We start from the raw sequence: 20,756 nt of genomic DNA, 5'->3' as shown, positions 1-20,756 counted from the left end.
CCAGCAGTGTAAGAGCCCAGACCAGGAAGCAGCTCTGCCTCGCTCTTCACAGTCCGCACACGCTGGCGGGGGTGAAAGCATCGCATGGTGCTGGGACCGGGGACACAGGCAGCTAGGAGCCAGGGGTTTCCCATTCTCCGCCCCTCCACGTCCCCCCTGCAAGGTTCAGGTTAAGGCATGTTGAATTTGACATGACAACTCACTCAAGTTGAGATATCCAGAAACAAACACCATGAGTTAAAAAAGGAGCCACACCAACAAAAAGTAATGAGATTTATTGCCTTGAAGTGGGAAGGATTGTGGTCATGATAGAAAGGCCGCTGGGTTCCCTGGGATGCAGGCCGGGGCAGCACAGCCTCAGCTAAGAAACCTGCACACACATGAACACATATGCACACGCACGAGCACAGACACACGCGCACACACGCACAGCCCAGGGGAGGCCCAGGGCCTTCTGCTCTGAGGAGGAGTGATGCCGGCAGGCTGTGGGGAACGGGAGCAGCCCCTGCTAGATGGCCGAGGTCTGGCGTCAGACTCGGATCAGGAAGTCAGTCTGAGGAGAGAAGGATGGGGAAAGCCATCAGGGGGAGCCCCTCCGCCCCAAAGGCCCCCCCTGCCAGCAGCAGGCCCTGCAGAAGTTGATCTCTCCTTGCCCGTCATCTCCGCACCCTTCCTGCAGCTCCCATCACTCCTCTGCCACTCAAAGCCATCCCTGTGACCCCCAACCCTGTGTGTAACCGGGACCCCAAGCAGGCCGATGCCCACAGAGCCGATACAGCCTCACCACCCAAGGACCCAAGGGCCACTCTAAGTCCTCCCCAGGCCCAGGAGAATCCAGGCAGGGCTGCCAGCCCTCCAGCCCCCCGACGTACCACCTGAGCAAGGCTTCCGGAAGTAGATGATGAGGACCAAGCCAACGAGGATGCCCAGCACACCCAGGCCAAAGGCCACGCCGCACAGCACATTCTCCAGCAGATCTGAGGGCAGCGCGTTGTGGGGCACTGGAGACAAAGGGAAGCAATGGGCCCCGAGACCTGGTTAGGGAGCCCCCACCCTGGGGAATGATGTGGGTGTCTGGGCTGACAAGGGAGAAACTGAGGCGTGAAAGAGGAAGACTGGACTAAACAAGGTCCAAGTGGAGAAGAAGGCTCCGTGGGTCTGTCCCCTTTTGCCCCCAATGAGCCAGGCTCCAGGGAGGAGGCTCTCACCCCAGTAGGCAATCGCTGTGTAGCCATCAATCTCGTGAGTGACAATGCAGGAGAAGAGGTCCGAGGGCGCCGGGGTGAAGTTTAAGTAAGAAAAGGCCTGGAAGCTGAGTCCATCGATGGCTGAGACGAAAGTGGGCCTGGCGCCCTCCACGGGGGCCAGGTGACGCTGCCAGGCCACCGTCAGTGTGGGTGGGAAGAGGTTGCTGACAAAGCAGACCAGTGTGTTGGGCTTGCCGAACTCCAGGGGCTTCAGCGTGAACACCTCAACCACAGGAAACCCTGGAGGGACCGGTGGAGGGACAGAAGGGACTCTTTAGGGAGCCCAGTGTTTGGAGGGGGCGTGGCATACAGAGGGGAGGGCAGAGACCGTCAACAGGGCGGGCTTTGGGGGGAGGTAGAAGGCGCTGGGCTCTGAGGTCTTCTAGGCAAGAAGCAGAGCTGGACCTAGAGGCAGAGCCAGGCCCGGGCCACTGCGGCCACCCCCTGCTTCCTGCAGCTCTTCCTGTCCTGGCCCCTCCGTGCCATCCGATCCCCAGCTGCTCCTCAGGGAACACTGGCAGGTCCCCTCCGTCTATCCTGCTGAGCACATTCCCCAGCGCCCACATCCCCTAGGCCCCCTGCTCCCGCTGACTTCAAGTCTAACACACACTGGGGATGCGCCAATCTAGGCCCCTGTTTTCTGACCCCCCCCCCCCGCCCCCCCAGAGAAAGGCGCAGCCCATGGCTGGTAGAAAACCCAAGGACCGGGGGGAGAACCAGAGCCCCAGAGGTGGGGGGCTGGCGTGAGGGAACAATTCTGGGTATAGATTAATGAGGTTCCGAATGCAGCACCCACCCCACACCCCAAAAAAAACCCTGACCTCTAGACACCGGGATTTGCCCTTCAAGCTGTGGGCCTACTTCCTGGATCATGGCTTGGCAGAATGCTTTGTCAAAGGAAATGCTGGAGATATCTCTAGACTTCTGCGCCCAGTCAGCAAATTCGGGCAGGCGAGGCACTCGGGTGTTCTGGGAAAAGTCGAAGGAGAAGAGTTGGTCCTCGTCGTATGTCTCGGAGAGCCCCACGCCGGGGCTCCAGTCCTGGCAGTACACCGTGTGCTGGAACGTGTGGTTCTGCACGCCGGCCCGCCGCCCTGCGGCTGCTGAGAAGGAGACAGGGCGGGTCAGGCCTGGGCACCGGAGCCGGGGGAACCCCTCCAGTGTCTGTTATCTGGGCCCTCTCACCCCGTGGGGTGGAAAAGAAATCACTGGGATCTCTCCCAACTACCTCTGCCGTAAAAAGGCCAACTGTCTGAAGCCTGAAAGTAACGGGGCTGCTGTCTAAAGTGTCCCAGCGTGGGCTGTGCGTGCACTGCTGGCGGCTGAAGCCCAGCACACGCCCGGAGGGCGGCTGCATCCGCCCCGGGGAGACCTTTGTCTAACTCACCAGCCCCCCAAAACAGCTTCCCCTCGCTCCACCATCCAGCCTTTGCAACGACAAGACTGGGGAAGTGACCCCAGACCTGCAAGAAATAAGCCCTTGTCTTTGAAACTTCTGGCAGAAATCCCCCAGCGAGCAGGAAGCCTACCCAATACCCAATACCTAGAATAATAGGCATTTCGAGTAAGAGGGATCTTCCAGATTATTCTTCCATCCTGCCCCATCCTTTCCAGAGAGGAAAATCAAGGAAGACTTTTCAAGAATTGCAAGGTGAGCTGATGACCGAGTGTGGTGGCTCCTGCATGGAGCCGTGGAAATAACATTTGCTTTGCTCGAATCCCAGCGCTACCACCTCCCAGTGTGAACTTGCAGGAGTTACTCAAACTCTGAGCCTCACTTTCTTCATCTGGAAAATGGATATAATAATCTCTGCTTCAAGAGGCTCTTACATGAAATGTATAAAGTACCCCTGACAGTTTGCCATTCAGCCATTGTAGCTTTGTCCCAATTCTACTAATGATTAGTCTCCACTACCCCGCAGTACTTCCCACCATTTACAAAGTGCGGGCTCTTCTCCAGAGCTCTGGGTGGGCACTGAAGCCAAGGGGAGTGCTGTCATACCTGGAGAGGTGGCCCCAGAGCGGGGCAGCAGCCACAGGAGGTGCAGTAGCTGCCGCAGCGCAGGTCCAGGTCCCCGGCCCCGCTCAGAACCCATCCTTCACCCACACTGCGGGCAGGGAGCTGCCACCAGCTGCCCAACTCCCTCCCAGACCCTGTTCCAACAGCTCACTTCCAATAGGGTCCCTGCCCCTTTGGCTAACCAATCACAGGAAGGAAAGCTCTAACATCACCAGTCACTGGGAAGAGAGGCCTGGGGCCAGCAACCTCCTGAAGAGGGCTTTCCCAGACCAGAGTGGGGTGTGTAACTGGGCTGGGTAGGTGAGCAGGGACGTCTGCCTCCTGGTAGGGGCCCCTCCGGCGCCTGCTCAGCCTCAGCCAGGAGTCTCACCCCAGCCAGCGCCCCGTGATGAAGCTCCTCTTCCCGCAGCAAACCTCTGGCTCTCCTCATTCCCCTCCTATCATTAGCTCCAGTGCGTTCTGGAGCCAGAAAATACGAAGGCGAATAAGACATGATCCTGCTTTCAAAGAGCTTGCAGGGGTCCTCAAACTTTTTAAACAGGGGGCCAGTTCACTGTCCCTCAGACCGTTGGAGGGCCGGACTATAGTTTAAAAAAAAAAAAACTATGAACAAATTCCTATGTGCACTGCAGGCCCAGGACGAGTCGGCTGCTAAGCAGGACAGGCAGCGGCACCCAGCGGGCCGGATAAATGTCCTCAGTGGGCCGCATGTGGCCCGCGAGCCGTAGTTTGAGGACCCCTGGCTTAAAGTCTATTCGGGGGAGAGGGTCAATGAATAAATATCCAACATTGTAATGTATTTAATTAAAATGTGCCGAATGGTTTTGGAAGTAGTCATTGTATGAAGGTGAAGGAATAGGTGAGACACATCAGGACGGCTTCTAAGAGTCTTGAAGAAAAAACAGTTTGACAACAGGACGTGAGCAAAGAGAAGAGCGTTTCAGGTGAAGGGATGGGCAAGCGTGTGAAGTCAGAGGCCCAGAGCTCCTTCCTGTGCCGCCGCCTGACGCTGGAGCGGGTGTGTGGACACTGCTCATGCGTCCCTGTCCAGTCATGGGAGGCTGAGGAGTGTTCACGTGGAGCTGGAAACGTAGGCAAGAACAGATCACAAAGCCCTGTTATGCCACAAGGAGGGTCCGGCTTTTACTTGGCAGATGATGGAGATATTAAAACTGACGCATGGAGAAATGAAGATGGCTGCCGACGGGAAGGCAGACTACAAGATACTAGGTGAGTGAGAAAACAAAGGGAGAGTGTGTGGTCGCACGGGGAGTGTGTGCTGGTGAGTTCAGGGACAGCTATACTCCAGGAGACTGTGGAGGTCTGTCAAATGGGGCTCCCCTGACCAGGCAGCCCCCACTGCTGCTGGGTTCCCTCCCGGAGCGACCAGCTTGGACGCGGAGACCTGTCATCTTGAAGGAAAAGTGGATGTTAACGGGAGCCTGAAAAGCCCGGGGAATCTACAGCTACGGCACCCACCGAACAGCTGTGAACCCGAGAACACCGGTCCCCAATTGGCGCAAGCACGTGGATTCAGAGGAGCTCTACACTCCACCATGGAAAGGTCAGATTTCGCCTGGGATAGTGAGGTCTGTGGTCCCGGCAGGAGAGAGAAATGCACACGTGGGAGCTGGAGACCTGGGGAAGTCTGTGCCTAGAAAAATCCATGTCTGTTGGGGCTGGCGTGATCCGTGAATGTGGAAGGGAGTCTGCAGAACTGCTAACAGAAGGGAACTCTAAAAAGCAACCCATTTTGATCTGGGTGCAAAAGGACAACCTAAAAATTTTAAAAGGTGCCGGCTGCTTAGATCCAAGGGGAAAAAAGACTGCACAGACTTGCGCACAGCCCCGGAGTTTGCATACTTAACTCTGGCTCTTTTTTTTTTTCCCCTCTTTAAATCCTTGCTTCTGATTACTAAGCCCAATACACAGGATCACCCAATTGGGGATACTCTAAGATACTGCAAGGGAAAGTTGTTTTTCTGGAACCTGGGGATCAGAGCAGGGAATAACCATCAGAGAACCAGCTCTGGGGCAACCCACGCCCCCAAACTGGTATTAAGTGCCACAGGGAAAACAAATTCTAAACACTAGCTAGAGAGGACCTATAGACCCGGAGGTCAATCCAGAAACACTGCCACCCAGGGGTTGAATCACAAATCGACTCTTGTGTAAACACTAATAAACTGCCTACTTAAAAATCAGGACTGGCTTACAACACTGAGGAGCAGTGGAATGCAGGAACTTCAATACTGCCCTGACTAGGAAACAGGCGTGCCAAACAGAACAGTAGAGGAAGTGAATGACCTTCACTACTGCACATTTTTATTTTTTTATTTTTTTCATCTTTTACTTAAGAAACTAATTTTTTTTTCCTCACTTGATTTTACCTTTTTAATTATTACATTTTTATTTTCAATCAGTATTATTACTACTACTATTTAACCTTTTTTTTTAAAGTGTTATTTTCTCTTTATTTTACTTTGGGATTAGTGTTCTACATTCTATTTTCATCTTTTCTTTACCATCATTTTACTCTATCTCAACCCTACCTTTACGCAATCACTCTCTTCCTCACTTTCCCCTTTTGCTGTCCTGTTTCTCTTATCCTTTTCCTGCTTTAGATTTTCCCTATTCCTAATTTTTACCCCCTGTTAAAATTTCACCCTACTTACATATCTAATTTCCAATCCCCTGCTCCAAGTCCATAAACACCTCTCTCTTCTCTTTCTTCACCATCCAAAATTTTTTTCTCTCTGTCCTTTTGTTGTTATTTGCTTGATTGTTGATTATATCGATTTTTTATGCTTATTTATGAGATTGTTTCACTTTCTGTGTTTTTTTTTTTTTGTTTTTTTTTTTGTTTGCTTTTTGCTTCTGTTTTCCCTCACCTCACTTGATATTAGTTGTTGTTTGTAGTTTACTAAGTTATCCTGGCAACAATTCCCTTCCACATTCATCTCCAGGTACTTGTTGCTGGCATGTGTTGGGATTAGTGGAGTGGCTGTTCTATTGGAGTTTTCTCCATATATATAGTTTTTCCCCTTCTTCTTTCTTATTCTCTCTCTTTTCTCTCTTATTTTTTTTCCTTGTCCCAATTTCATTTTTGCACTCCTTTTTTTTCTCTTCTTCTTTCTTTCTTATCCTCTAATTCACCTTTCTCTGGTGGTCAACTTTATTTGGGGTTATTAATATTGTGAATACATTTGTGTTCAGTACCTTGTGCATTGTGCCTTGTTGTGTTGTATTTTGTGCCTTTAAATAAATGCAGGAGAGAGAGAACTACATAACCAGACACGCAAAGAAGAGGGAACATGGGGAGACAAAGAAACAGCCCGCATATGAAAGAAAAGAAGGCATCGCCAGAAAAGGAAGTAAATGAAATAGAGGCAAGAAACCTGTCAGAAAAAGAATTCAGAGAAATGGTGATAAGGTGGATGAAAAGAATGGAAGACAAATTTGACAATATGTGTAAGAACCAAGAGGAAATGAAGAAGAATCAAGAAGAAATGAAAAATGACATCGCTGCTGTAAAGAACTCAATAGAAAGCATCAAGAGTAGACTAGAAGAAGCAGAAGACTAGAAGAAGCATCAGTGAGCTAGAAGACAAGGTAGGAAAAAATACCCAAGTAGAGCAGCTTCTAGAAAAAAAATTAAAAAGCAGGAAGAGAGCCTAAGGGAACTTTGGGACAACATGAAACAAAACAACATCCACATAATAGGGGTTCCAGAAGGAAAGGAAACTGAGCAAGGAATAGAAAACCTGTCTGAAGAAATAATGACAGAGAACTTCCCTGATATAGGGAAGAAAAAACCCACACAAATCCAAGAAGCTCACAGAGTCCCAAGCAAAATGAACCCCAAAAAACCGACACCAAGGTACATTATAATTAAATTGGCAAACACCAACGACAAAGTAAGAATCTTAAAAGCGGCCAGATAGAGACAGAAAGTTACCTACAAAGGATCCCTCATCAGACTAGTGCCTGATTTCTCAACAGAAACACATCAGGCCAGAAGGAGATGGAATGAAATATACAAAGTCATGCAAAGGAAGGGCCTGAATCCAAGAATACTGTACCCAGCAAGGCTAACAATCAAAATTGAAGGTGAAATCAGGAGCTTCACAGACAAGAAAGGACTAAGGGAGTTTATTACCACCAAACAAGCAATGCAAGAAATGCTAAAGGGTCTGCTGTAAAAAAAAAAAAAGAAAGAAAGAAATAGGAAGAGAAGAAGGAACACAGGAGTAAAGAATAAAAATAGTGACAAACAAGTACCTATCAATAATAACTTTAAATGTAAATGGATTAAATGCCCCAATCAAAAGACATGGGGGTAATAATGGATTGGATAAGAAAACATGACCCATATATCTGCTGTCTACAGGAAACCCACCTCAGAAAAAAAAGACGCACACAGACTGAGGGTGAAGGGATGGAAAAAGGTTTTTCAGGGGAATGAAAATGAAAAAAAAGCTGGGGTAGCAATACTTATATCTGACAAATTAGATCTCAAAGTGAAGGACAAAAAAAAAGAGATAAGGAAGGCCACTTCATAATACTAAAGGGAGCAATCCAACAAGAAGAAATAACTCTGGTAAACATATATGCACCCAATACAGGAGCACCCAAATACATTTAAAAACTCCTGGAAGATATCAAGGGAGAGATTGACAGCAATACAATCATAGTAGGAGACTTTAATACCCCACTATCACCATTGGACAAATCCTCTAAACAAAAAATCAGCAAAGAAACATCAATCCTAAATGACTCACTAGACCAGATGGAATTAATTGACATCTTCAGAACATTTCATCCCAAAGCCACAGAATATACATTCTTCTAAAGTGCACATGGGTCATTTTCAAAGATAGACCATATATTGTGTCGCCGGCAGTCTCTTCAAATTCAAGAAGATAGAAATCATATCAAGCATCTCCTCAGATCACAGTGGCATAAAACTGGAAATCAACTACAATAAAAACAATCTAAAAAAAAATCAAACACATGGAGACTAAATAGCATGCTATTAAACAATGACTGGGTTACCAGAGAGATCAAAGAAGAAATAAAAAACATCCTGGAAACAAATGACAATGAAAACACAACAATCCAAAATCTATGGGACACAGCGAAAGCAGTCTTGAGAGGGAAGTTCATAGCTCTACAAGCCTACTGCAGAAAAAAAAACAACAAGAAACAATGGTAATAAATTACCTAACCCTACAACTCAAAGAGTTAGAAAGAGAGCAACAAGAAAAGCCCAGTGTAAGCAGAAGGAAGGAAATTATAAATATCAGAGTGGAGATAAACAACACAGAGACCAAAGAAACAATACAAAAGATCAACAAAACCAAGAGCTGGTTCTTTGAAACGATAAACAAGATTGATGAACTTCTAGCCAGGCTCACCAAGAAGCAAAGAGAGAGGACCCAAATAAACAAAATCAGAAATGAAAGAGGTGAAATAACAACAGACCCCACTGAAATACAAAGGATTGTTAAAAATACTACGAACAACTTTATTCCAACAAACTGGACAACCTGGAGGAAATGGACATACTCCTAGAAAAATATAACCTTCCAAAACTCAATCAGGAAGAATCTAAACATCTAAATAGGCCAGTAACTATGGAAGAAATTGAAGCAGTCATCAAAAAACTTCCAGCAAACAAAAGCCTAGGGCCAGACGGCTTCACAGGGAAGTTTTACCAAACATTCAAGGAAGAACTAAAACCTATCCTCCTCAGACTATTCCAAAAAATTCAAGAGGAAGGAACACTTCCAAGCTCATTCTATGAAGCCAGCATCACCCTAATACCAAACCCAGATAAAGACAACACAATGAAAGAGAATTATAGGCCAATATCCCTCATGAACATAGATGCCAAAATCCTCAACAAAATTCTAGCAAATCGGATCCAGCAGTACATCAGAAAGATCATACACCAAGACCAAGTAGGATTTATCCCAGGGATGCAAGGATGGTACAATATCTGCAAATCAATAAATGTGATACATCACATAAACAAATTGAGAGATAAAAATCACATAATCATATCAATTGATGCAGAAAAAGCATTTGACAAAATCCAACACCCTTTCTTGATAAAAACTCTCAGTAAGGTGGGAATAGAAGGATCATACCTCAACATAATAAAAGCTATATATGATAAACCCACAGCCAACCTCATACTCACTGGGCAAAAACTAAAACCATTTCCCCTAAGAACAGGAACAAGACAGGGATACACACTCTCACCACTCCTGTTCGACATAGTACTGGAAGTTTTAGCCATTGCAATTAGACAAGAAGAAGAAATAAAAGGCATCCAAATTGGAAAAGAAGAAGGAAAGCTGTCCTTATTTGCAGATGACATGATATTGTACATAAAAAATCCGAAAGACTCCATCAAAAAACTATTAGACTTAATAAATGAATTTGGCAATGTAGCAGGATACAAAATTTAATGCCAAGAAATCTATGGCATTTATATACACCAATAGTGAACTTACAGAAAGAGAGACTGAAAAAGCAATCCTATTTATCATCGCACCAAAAAAATTAAGATACCTAGGAATAAACTTAACCAAGGAGGTAAAAGACCTATATGCGGAAAACTACAGGACATTGAAAAAAGAGATAGAGGAAGACATAAACAGATGGCAGAACATACCATGTTCATGGATTGGAGAATCAACATCATTAAAATGTCCATACTACCCAAAGCAATCTATAGATTCAATGCACTCCCCATTAAAATACCAACGGTATATTTCACAGACCTAGAAACGAACTCTCCAAAAATTCATCTGGAATAAAAAAAGACCCCGAAGAGCCACAGCAATCCTGAGAAAGAAGAACAAAGTAGGTGGGATCTCAATACCAGATTTCAAGCTGTATTACAAGGCCACTGTTCTCAAAACAGCCTGATACTGGCACAAGAACAGACATATAGACCAAAAGAATAGAATAGAGAACCCAGATATCGACCCAAACCACGATGCTCAATTAATATTTGACAAAGGAGGCATGAACATACAATGGAATCAAGACAGTCTCTTCAATAAATGGTGTTGGGAAAATCTGACAGATACATGCAAAAAAAGAAACTAGATCACCAACTTACACCATACACAAAAATAAACTCAAAATGGATAAAGGTCTTAAACATAAGACGGGAAACCATAAAAATACTAGAGGAATCCAGAGGCAGAGAAATCTCAGACATATGCCGAAGCAATTTCTTCACCGATACTGCTCCTAGGGCAATGGAAACTGAAGAGAAAATAAACAAATGGGACTACATCAAAATGAAAAGCTTTTGCACAGCAAAAGAAACCATCAACAAAACAACAAGAAAGCCCACTATGTGGGAGAACATTTTCGCAAATGTTATCACTGATAAAGGTTTAATCTCCAACATCTATAGGCAACTTATACAATTTAATTAAAGGAAGATAAATGATCCAATAAAAAAATGAGCAACAGACCTAAATAGAATCTTTTTGAAAGAAGACAGAAGGAAGGCCAAGAGACACATGAAAACATGCTCAAAGTCACTAATTATCCGAGAGATGCAAATCAAAACAACAATGCGATACCATCTCACACCTGTGAGAATGACTATCATCAAATCAACAAACGACAAGTGCTGGCGAGGATGCGGAGAAAAAGGAACCCTCGTGCACTGCTGGTGGGAATGCAGACTGGTGCAGCCACTGTGGAGAATGGTATGGAGTTTCCTCAAAAAACTAAAAATGGAACTCCCATTTGACCCAGTGATCCCACTTCTAGGAATATATCCTAAGAAACTAGAAACACCAATCAGAAAGGATATATGCACCCCTATATTCATAGCAGCACAATGTAAAATAGCTAAGATTTGGAAACAGCCTAAATGCCCCTCAGCAGATGAGTGGATTAGAAAACTATTGTACATCTATGCAATGGAATACTATGCTGCTATAAAAAAGAAGGAACTCTTACCATTTGCAGCAGCATGGATGGACCTGGGGAGCATTATGTTAAGTGAAATAAGCCAGGCAATGAAAGAAAAATTCCACATGATCTCACTCATTTAAGGAAAATAAAGAACATTATAACCTGATGAACAAAAAGATAGATACAGAGGCAGTAAAGCATCAAACAGACTGTCAAATTACAGCGGGAAGGTTGGGGAGTGTTGGGGAGGGAGGGAAGAGTTCGACCAAAGGACTTGTATGCGTGCATATAAGCACAACAAATGGACACAAGACACTGGGGGGCGGGGGGATGAGGGCATGCTACAGGGGGTAGGGGAGGCTGTGGGAAGGTCAATGGGGGAAAAAAAGGAGATATATGTACTACTATATGTAATACTTTAAACAATAAATAAATAAATTAATTAATTTTAAAAAATAAAAATAAAAAAACCTGATGCATGCACAATCATTTCAACCTTCAAAAAGAACTGTTCCAATATTTCAAACAATGGACTGGAGCTTAGACAGAATTGAGGCAAAACTGCTGGTCACGAGTGTGTAGTATATGAGATCAAAATAAAAAGTGGCACGCACACTGCCCTCTTGCAGCAACATAGCTACGATCCAGGTGACAAATGTTAAGATCCTGAGTTAAGTCAGGAGGGGAGGAGATGGGGGAATTGAGTATTGAGATAATTAGGAAGTAGAATCTAAAGGGCTTGGCTGCTGATTAGCTGTGGGAAGGTGAGATGGAGTCAGGGATAACACCCAGGTTTCTGACTGGGTGGCGGGGTGAGTCATGATGGACAGATTTGAGGTAGAAAAAAATGCCATAAACGCAGGTTTGATGAAGAAGAGAATGAATTCAGGTTTGCAGGTGTTGACTTTGAGATGCCTGTGGAGGTGTGAGGTTTGTGGGTGTGGATGTCAGTTCTGGGCTGAAGGACCTTCATTTGAGAGGCGTGAGTGTTGAAGCAGAGGTGGTGCTCGAGATCACCCAGTGAACTGTGCAGCAACGGCAGGGAGTGGCACAGGACGCGGTCTGCACGAGCTCCAACCCCAAGCCTCACGCCAGTCAAGATCCAGGATCCAGTCCGGAGCACATAGCCGCGCTAGGTATTCCAGGCTGGGATTTACTACCGAGAATCCGTTGCAAAGGCAAGAAGTACAAAAGGGAAACAGAGAGTGGCTGGGGGTGCACACGGGAGGAATACCCGGACGTCAGACGCCACTGTGGCCAGAGCTGGAACCCGTGTCTGCACCTCTGTTGCCCGGGGGACACACAGTCATAGTCGGCTCTGGATCTACTGAAACGCGGTCATCGCCAGCAAGGCTGGCTCACCGAGAAGATACTTCCTCTGCCCAGCAGGCTCAAGTCCAGACTGGCCTGTTCTTGCTGCTGCTGTAACTACCTGCTACTGCGTCTGTTAGAGACAAAGCAGGAAGCTTCCCGGTTTCTCCTGCCTGCCGAGCTGTCTCCGAGCTGTCTCCCGTGAGAGCCAACTGGCCAGAAGGCTGGAAGCACAGGCCCTGCAGACTCCTCGGCCAGGCGAGCAACCCAGAGCACCTGCAGGGGGGCGCGCCAGGAGCTGACACTACCTGCTAACCAGGGCACTGAAATGCACTAGCTTGTGAGAACCTGGCAGCAGCAGGAACATCCCGGGAATGAGAACAAGGAAGACTCTGATGAAGAGAAACAGGCGTCCCAGGAAGAAGGGCAAGGCCAGCATTGTCAAGTGCTTCTCAGAGGGACTGGAAAGTGTCCTTCGGTTTGGAGAGTATGAGCTGGTTGATGAATTTAGGGAGAGCAATTTCACCGTGTGGTGGGATCACTCCAGATGGCGGTGGGCTGAGAAGTGGGAGGCGAGGCAGAAGCTGTCAGCGTACAGCTGCAAGTTCGCTAGAGAAGAAAAGAGAAAGACAGAAGGGGTGGGGGAAGACGCGGGGAGAAAGAACTAATGTGGCAATTAAATAATTTTAGAAATTAATCTATGTGAATATGGCCCATCTATGTTTCTGAGACTTTCAAAATCCTTATTCCCTTTAGAAAAGCAGATGACAGCAGTAACAGCCCAAAACAAAAATAAGCCCATGACCTCCTGGATATTTGAGACATGCGTGGGTGTGTGGGGGGAGGCAGAGTGCCAGGGCTGGAGCAGGGTTTGGAAACCACTGTATTACACTCGAAACACAGAACGTTTCCCAATGTCCCTCCATTTGTGGACTAACCCATGTTAGTGGCTGTGGTGAAGATTCAGGCCCCTAGGAAAGCAGGAAGGCTGTGAAGTGCCCAGGCCCAGAGGGGGAGACGTATGGCAGCCACCAGGGTGTCGGCAGACTTTTGCTGTAAAGGACCAAATAGTAAATGCTTTAGGCTTTGTGGTGCACTCCATCTCAGGCCCGGTACTAGCAGGTCCAGCAGACGCTGCAGCTCCTCTGGTGGGAGGAACGAGGCAAAGGCTAGAGGAGGACAAGACCCACGTGAGAACCATAACCCCCATCACCAGGACAAGAGTGAGGAGTGGCTAACTCCTCTCTCTCCTGGTAGAAACAGCAAAAAGTTCAAACACTTTTAACTACCCTTCCCTCTATATACTCCCTCTTCCCATCAGGAACCTCAAACAACCTCCAGAATAGATGATGTCAAAAACAGTCTCTAAGTTTGGGGGTGATAACCGTGGCAGGAGAGGAGCGAAGTAGCCGTTGGGCCTCCCAGAACCTGTCTACCCTGGTCTGCAGATATGAATGCCTGAGAACGCCAGCGTGCCACCAGAACCAGCCGGCTTTGACACCCAGCTCTCCCATCCTTTTTTCCCTGGCAAATCTGCTGAACAAGTCATGGCAACCATCTCTCCCCTCTCATACTTGCCATTTAATCCTTAACCCTCCACAATGGAATTACCACCAGCATTTTTGTGTTGCTAAGTCACGTGGATTCTTCCCAGTCTTTGCAACATTTGACACTGTTGGCCAGGCCTCCTGCCTACCCTTTTGACATCAGATGGCGCTCTCTCCTGGTGGCACCTCCTATGCCCTGGCATCTTCTGTCTCCTTCGTGCACTCCTTCCTTCCTGCTACCCTTACCCTTTATGTTGGTGTCCCAGGAGGTGTGTTCTCAATCGTCTCTTTTACACCGTCCATGTCCAGGATGGCATTTACTCCCACACCTCCCCATACCACCTACTGGCTGACATTGTTCCTTTGGTCAGCTCTGCTCTGATTCACACCCCTTGTCCCCAACTGCCTGTGTGGCTCCATTTGGATGTCGATGACAGCAATTCTCAGACGTATTCCCCACAAAAGTCTCCCTTAAGAAATTTTAAAATGTATTTTTTATTTTAAAATGTATTTCAACACCAAACACATTTACATAATAATTATGCAATCATTTATTGCATTTAATAAGGCTCTTTTGGTTATAAGCAATAGAAAACAATTCTGGCTAACTTAAGTTCTTTTAAATATATTTTTATTGATTTCAGAGAGGAAGGGAGGGAGAGATAGAAACATCAATGATGAGAAAGAATCATTGATTAGCTTGCCTCTTGCACACCCCACGCTGGGGACTGAGCCCGCAACCCAGGCATGTGCACTGACCACAATCGTACTATGACCTCCTGGTTCATAGGTTGATGCTCAACCACTGAGCCACGCCGGCCAGGCCTAACTTAAAAAATTTTTTTAAATCAGTGTACTGTACAGCAAAAGCAGTCTTGAGAGGGAAGTTCATAGCTCTACAAGCCTACTGCAGAAAAAAAACAAAAACAAAAAAAAAACAAGAAACAATGGTAATAAATTACCTAACCCTACAACTCAAAGAGTTAGAAAGAGAGCAACAGAAAAGCCCAGTGTAAGCAGAAGGAAGGAAATTATAAATATCAGAGCGGAGATAAACGACACAGAGACCAAAGAAACAATACAAAAGATCAACAAAACCAAGAGCTGGTTCTTTGAAACGATAAACAAGATTGATGTACCTCTAGCCAGGCTCACCAAGAAGCAAAGAGAGAGGACCCAAATAAACAAAATCAGAAATGAAAGAGGTGAAATAACAGAACCCACCGAAATACAAAGGATTGTTAAAAAATACTATGAATAACTCTATTCCAAAAAACTGGACAACCTGGAGGAAATGGACATATTCCTAGAAAAATATAACCTTCCAAAACTCAATCAGGAAGAATCTAAACATCTAAATAGGCCAATAACTATGGAAGAAATTGAAGCAGTCATCAAAAAGCTTCCGGCAAACAAAAGCCCGGGGCCAGACGGCTTCACAGGGGAATTTTACCAAACATTCAAGGAAGAACTAAAACCTATCCTCCTCAGACTATTCCAAAAAATTCAAGAGGAAGGAACACTTCCAAGCTCATTCTATGAAGCCAGCATCACCCTAAAACCAAACCCAGATAAAGACAACACAATGAAAGAGAATTACAGGCCAATATCCCTCATGAACATAGATGCCAAAATCCTCAACAAAATTCTAGCAAATCGGATCCAGCAGTACATCAGAAAGATCATACACCAAGACCAAGTAGGATTTATCCCAGGGATGCAAGGATGGTACAATATCCGCAAATCAATAAATGTGATACATCACATAAACAAATTGAGAGATAAAAATCACATAATCATATCAATTGATGCAGAAAAAGCATTTGACAAAATCCAACACCCTTTCTTGATAAAAACTCTCAGTAAGGTGGGAATAGAAGGATCATACCTCAACATAATAAAAGCCATATATGATAAACCCACAGCCAACCTCATACTCACTGGGCAAAAACTAAAACCATTTCCCCTAAGAACAGGAACAAGACAGGGATGCCCACTCTCACCACTCCTGTTTGACATAGTACTGGAAGTATTAGCCATTGCAATTAGACAAGAAGAAGAAATAAAAGGCATCCAAATTGGAAAAGAAGAAGGAAAGCTGTCCTTATTTGCAGATGACATGATATTGTACATAAAAAATCCGAAAGACTCCATCAAAAAACTATTAGACTTAATTAATGAATTTGACAATGTAGCAAATACAAAATTAACGCCAAGAAATCTATGGCATTTCTATACACCAATAGTGAACTTACAGAAAGAGAGACTAAAAAAGCAATCCCATTTACTATCACACCAAAAATATTAAGATACCTAGGAATAAACTTAACCAAGGAGGTAAAAGACCTATACGCGGAAAACTACAGGACACTGAAAAAAGAGATAGAGGAAGACATAAACAGATGGAAGAACATACCATGTTCATGGATTCAGAGAATCAGCATCATTAAAATGTCCATACTACCCAAAGCAATCTATAGATTCAGTGCACTCCCCATTAAAATACCAACGGCATATTTCACAGACCTAGAAACGAACTCTCCAAAAATTCATATGGAATAAAAAAAGACCCTGAAGAGCCACAGCAATCCTGAGAAAGAAGAATAAAGTAGGAGGGATCTCAATACCAGATTTCAAGCTGTATTACAAGGCCACTGTTCTCAAAACAGCCTGATACTGGCACAAGAACAGACATATAGACCAATGGAATAGAATAGAGAACCCAGATATCGACCCAAACCACTATGCTCAATTAATATTTGACAAAGGAGGCATGAGCATACAATGGAGTCAAGACAGTCTCTTCAATAAATGGTGTTGGGAATATTGGACAGAAACATGCAAAAAAATGAAACTAGATCACCAACTTACACCATACACAAAAATAAACTCAAAATGGATACAGGACTTAAACATAAGACGGGAAACCATAAAAATACTAGAGGAATCCACAGGCAGCAAAATCTCAGACATATGCCAAAAGAACTTCTTCACTGATACTGCCCCTAGGGCAATGGAAGCCAAAGAAAAAATAAACAACTGGGACTACATCAAAATAAAAAGCTTTTGCACAGCAAAAGAAACCATCAACAAAATAAGAAAGCCCACTGTATGGGAGAACATATTTGCAAATGTTATCACTGATAAAGGTTTAATCTCCAACATCTACAGGCAACTTATACAACTTAATAAAAGGAAGATAAATGATCCAATAAAAAAAATGGGCAACGGACCTAAATAGAATCTTTTCGAAAGAAGACAGAAGGAAGGCCAAGAGACACATGAAAACATGCTCAAAGTCACTAATTATCCGAGAGATGCAAATCAAAACAACAATTCGATACCATCTCACACCTGTCAGAATGGCTATTATCAATAAGTCAACAAACGACAAGTGCTGGCGAGGATGCGGAGAAAAAGGAACCCTCGTGCACTGCTGGTGGGAATGCAGACTGGTGCAGCCACTGTGGAGAATGGTATGGAGTTTCCTCAAAAAACTAAAAATAGAACTCCTATTTGACCCAGTGATCCCACTTCTAGGAATATATCCTAAGAAACTAGAAACACCAATCAGAAAGGATATATGCACCCCTATGTTCATAGCAGCACAATGTCCAATAGCTAAGATTTGGAAACAGTCTAGGTGCCCATCAGCAGATGACTGGATCAGAAAACTATGGTACATCTACACAATGGAATACTATGCTGCCATAAAAAAAGAAGGAATTCTTACCATTTGCAGCAACCTGGACGGAACTAGAGAACATTATGCTAAGTGAAATAAGCCAGTCAATGAAAGAAAAATTCTACATGATCTCACTCATTTGTGGATAATAAAGAACATTATAAACTGATGAACAAAAAGATAGATACAGAGGCAGTAAAGCATCAAACAGACTGTCAAATTACAGCGGGAAGGTTAGGGAGAGGTGGGGGAGATAAGCGATCAACCGAAGGACTTATATGCATGCATATAAGCATAACCAATGGACGCAAAACATTGGGGGGTGAGGGCATGTATGGGAGTGGGGTGGGGGGGCAATGGTAAGATATGTACACATATAATACCTTAATAAAAAAATAAAAATAATAAAAATCAGTGTACTGTAAATTTTATATATTTTTAAATTTTATTTTATTTTAATTGATTTTTTAGAGAGAAAGGGAGAGGGAGAGATAGAAACATCAATGATGAGAGAGAATCATTGATCAGCTGCAGTCCGCAGGCCGATGTTCTATCCACTGAACCAAACTAGCTAGGGCCTAACTTAAATTTTTAAGTGGCTATTTATTAGAAGGACACTGAGTGAGCTCATGAAATTAAGAGTGGAATAAGCCAGCCCCAGGGAGGGGAGCCCTGGGCCCAGCAGCAGGGGTAAGTTGCCAGTAATATGCCTCACCTACAAAGGCCTCCAGCCTCTAACTTTCAAGTTGCAACTGCTGGGCGAGACAACCTAACTGGCCCAGCTTGTGTTAGGTGGGTACCTCCAGATCAATGAGCTGTGGCCAGGCACAGCACCTCTATGCAGTAGAGCTACTTCCAAAGCAGGGAGAAATCAGCAAGAACCAAACAAGCACCCCAACACCGCTCTCTTGAACGTACAGCATCCCAGTTGCACAAACGGGGTGGCATCTGCACTAGTGACAGACAGCATTGCCCAGGAGCTGCTGGGGAGAGACATCTACTGGAGCTCTGGTCTGTCACCAGTCTTGCCACAAACTCAAAATATACTTATGATTCGATATTGATTAATAAAAATATTTATATTCCACTAACAGACTTCCTTTGGATCTATAACTAAAATGTTTTTTTTTAATTCTACTAGAAAAAATTTCAAACATACACAAGAATCTAATAAACTCCTATGTACTCGCATAAGTTTCAACAATTTTCAACATTCTGAGTCTTCCATTCATGTTTCATTTATCCTCCTGTTCCACACACTTTTCCCCTGTATTTTTTTATTTTTATTTATTTATTTATTTTTTTAAATATATTTTATTGATATTTTACAGAGAGGAAGGGAGAGGGATAGAGAGCCAGAAACATCGATGAGAGAGAAACATCGATCAGCTGCCCCCTGCACACCCCCCACTGGGGATATGCCCGCAACCAAGGTACATGCCCTTGACCGGAATCGAACCCGGGACCCTTCAGTCCGCAGGCCGACGCTCTATCCACTGAGCCAAACCGGTTTTGTCTTTTCCCCTGTATTTTACAGAAATTTTGTCATTATAGTCCATGAGGAAATATTTCTAAGGGAATCTATAATAGATGATAAATTTTCTTTACAATAACTATAATATTCTCACCAAAAACATTAAAAACACTTAACTTCATTTAACGTAATGTGTTCTTCCCCTCCCCCCCATTATCTAAAAAATGTCTAAAAGATGTTTTAAATGAAAAGCAGTGTCTTATGGTTTTTAAACTGTGCTTTCATTTTTTAAAAAATTGGTGAGTTTTCTATTTTATATTGTCTCATAAACCCCTATGGTTCAATAATGAATTCTAATAGACAAATTAAGTTGAATAATTACTACTCTGAATACACCTCCATCTCAAAATTTATAAAAACAAACTCATCACCTTCTCTTCCCAACAAGTTCCCACTTTTATATTCAAGACCTTAATAGCTTAACTATCCAGCCAATTATGAGCTACAAATGTGAGCCAACCTCATTTTCCTCAAATCTTCTCATCCCATTGTTTGCCAAGTCCTATCACCTCTTCCATAGCTCTTAAATCTGCCCTCCCTTTTCTTCCCATTACCACTGGCTCAGGCCATCATTGGTTTGTTCCCTGGATTATGACAACTTTCTTATAATTGGTTTCTCTGTCTCCAATCTCATTGTTATTTTCCAGTGCTGTTAAAGGGATATTTTATTATGTATATTCAGTCACATCATACTTTTGATCTGGACCCTACTTAACCTACTTCTATATCCCTATGGGATGAAACCTGACCTCCCTCGGGAAGCCTTTGGGGCACTGAACAGAGATTAGTGCACAGCGTTTTCAGTGTGTTCCCAGCACCCTGTGCCTGCCACTGCCATCGCTTTTATTATTCTCTTCTATTCCTGTCTGCTTCACCTGACCCCCACTGCAAGGTCCTTAAGGGATCATGTCATATTCTTTTTACCTTCTCAGCATCTACCAAGAAGGCCCACCAAGTGATTACTCACTGGACGAATAAATAGGCTGCTAGTGCCCTGGCTGGTGTGGCTCAGTGATTGAGTGCCATCCTGTGCACTGAAGGGTCCCAGGTTCGAGTCCCAGCCAGGGTACATGCCCAGGTTGTGGGCTTGATCCTCGGTAGGCATGTATGTGGGAGGCAGCCAATTAATGCTTCCCTCCCACATCGATGTTTCTCTTGCTCTCTAAAATCAATAAATTCAAATGGGCTGCTAGTTAGTTACTGAAGGTGTTGAAGCTGAGCCTGGAAGCCTTCAAGCTTTAGAATAGATCGTCCCTTCTAACAGAGATCTCAACAGTAAATCTTACCAGGAATGTCTCTACTCTACGAGCACCTTCACCCCCCACTGCCTTCCCTATGCACCCCATCACTCTTTCCAACGGCCACTTTCTTCCTAGTCCCCGCCACCTCCTACTTCAAAAATCAAACCTAGCCACCCAGCTTCCACCTTTACCTTCATTTCTAGCTCAGTGTCTCTTCACAT

The 20,756-nt window shown here is 44.6% G+C and overlaps 1 protein-coding gene across 2 annotated transcripts; it reads right to left on the bottom strand.

Annotated features, from left to right (window-relative positions):
* Positions 1–259: 259 nt before the first annotated feature.
* LOC308246198 (HLA class II histocompatibility antigen, DM alpha chain) lies at positions 260–3,397 on the bottom strand. 2 transcript variants are annotated; one of them, XM_080664163.1, is made up of 5 exons: positions 3,250–3,397; positions 2,069–2,350; positions 1,209–1,487; positions 873–1,001; positions 260–553 (listed from the first exon to the last, which is right to left on the bottom strand). In XM_080664163.1, exons 1-5 carry the CDS (start codon positions 3,341–3,343, stop codon positions 549–551), a joined length of 789 nt encoding a protein of 262 aa, XP_080520289.1. In that variant the 5' UTR covers positions 3,344–3,397; the 3' UTR covers positions 260–548. The 2 variants fall into 2 exon arrangements, with proteins under 2 accessions (XP_080520289.1, XP_080520290.1); XM_080664164.1 differs by having other exon boundaries at positions 457–553; positions 876–1,001; positions 3,250–3,384.
* Positions 3,398–20,756: the final 17,359 nt, after the last annotated feature.

This window comes from Plecotus auritus (assembly GCF_963455305.1).
Source record: "Plecotus auritus genome assembly, chromosome: 4".
Lineage (NCBI taxonomy): Eukaryota > Metazoa > Chordata > Mammalia > Chiroptera > Vespertilionidae > Plecotus > Plecotus auritus.
This window is presented reverse-complemented; position numbering and strand designations above follow the sequence as displayed.

Coding starts and splice junctions, on each gene's coding strand:
- LOC308246198 (XM_080664163.1), bottom strand. CDS start 3,343: ATGGGTTCTGAGCGGGGCCGGGGACCTGGACCTGCGCTGCGGCAGCTA. Junction 1,488..2,068: donor GCAAATCCCGGTGTCTAGAG/GTCAGGGTTTTT, acceptor CGGTCCCTCCAG/GGTTTCCTGTGGTTGAGGTG. Junction 1,002..1,208: donor CACAGCGATTGCCTACTGGG/GTGAGAGCCTCC, acceptor CTTTGTCTCCAG/TGCCCCACAACGCGCTGCCC.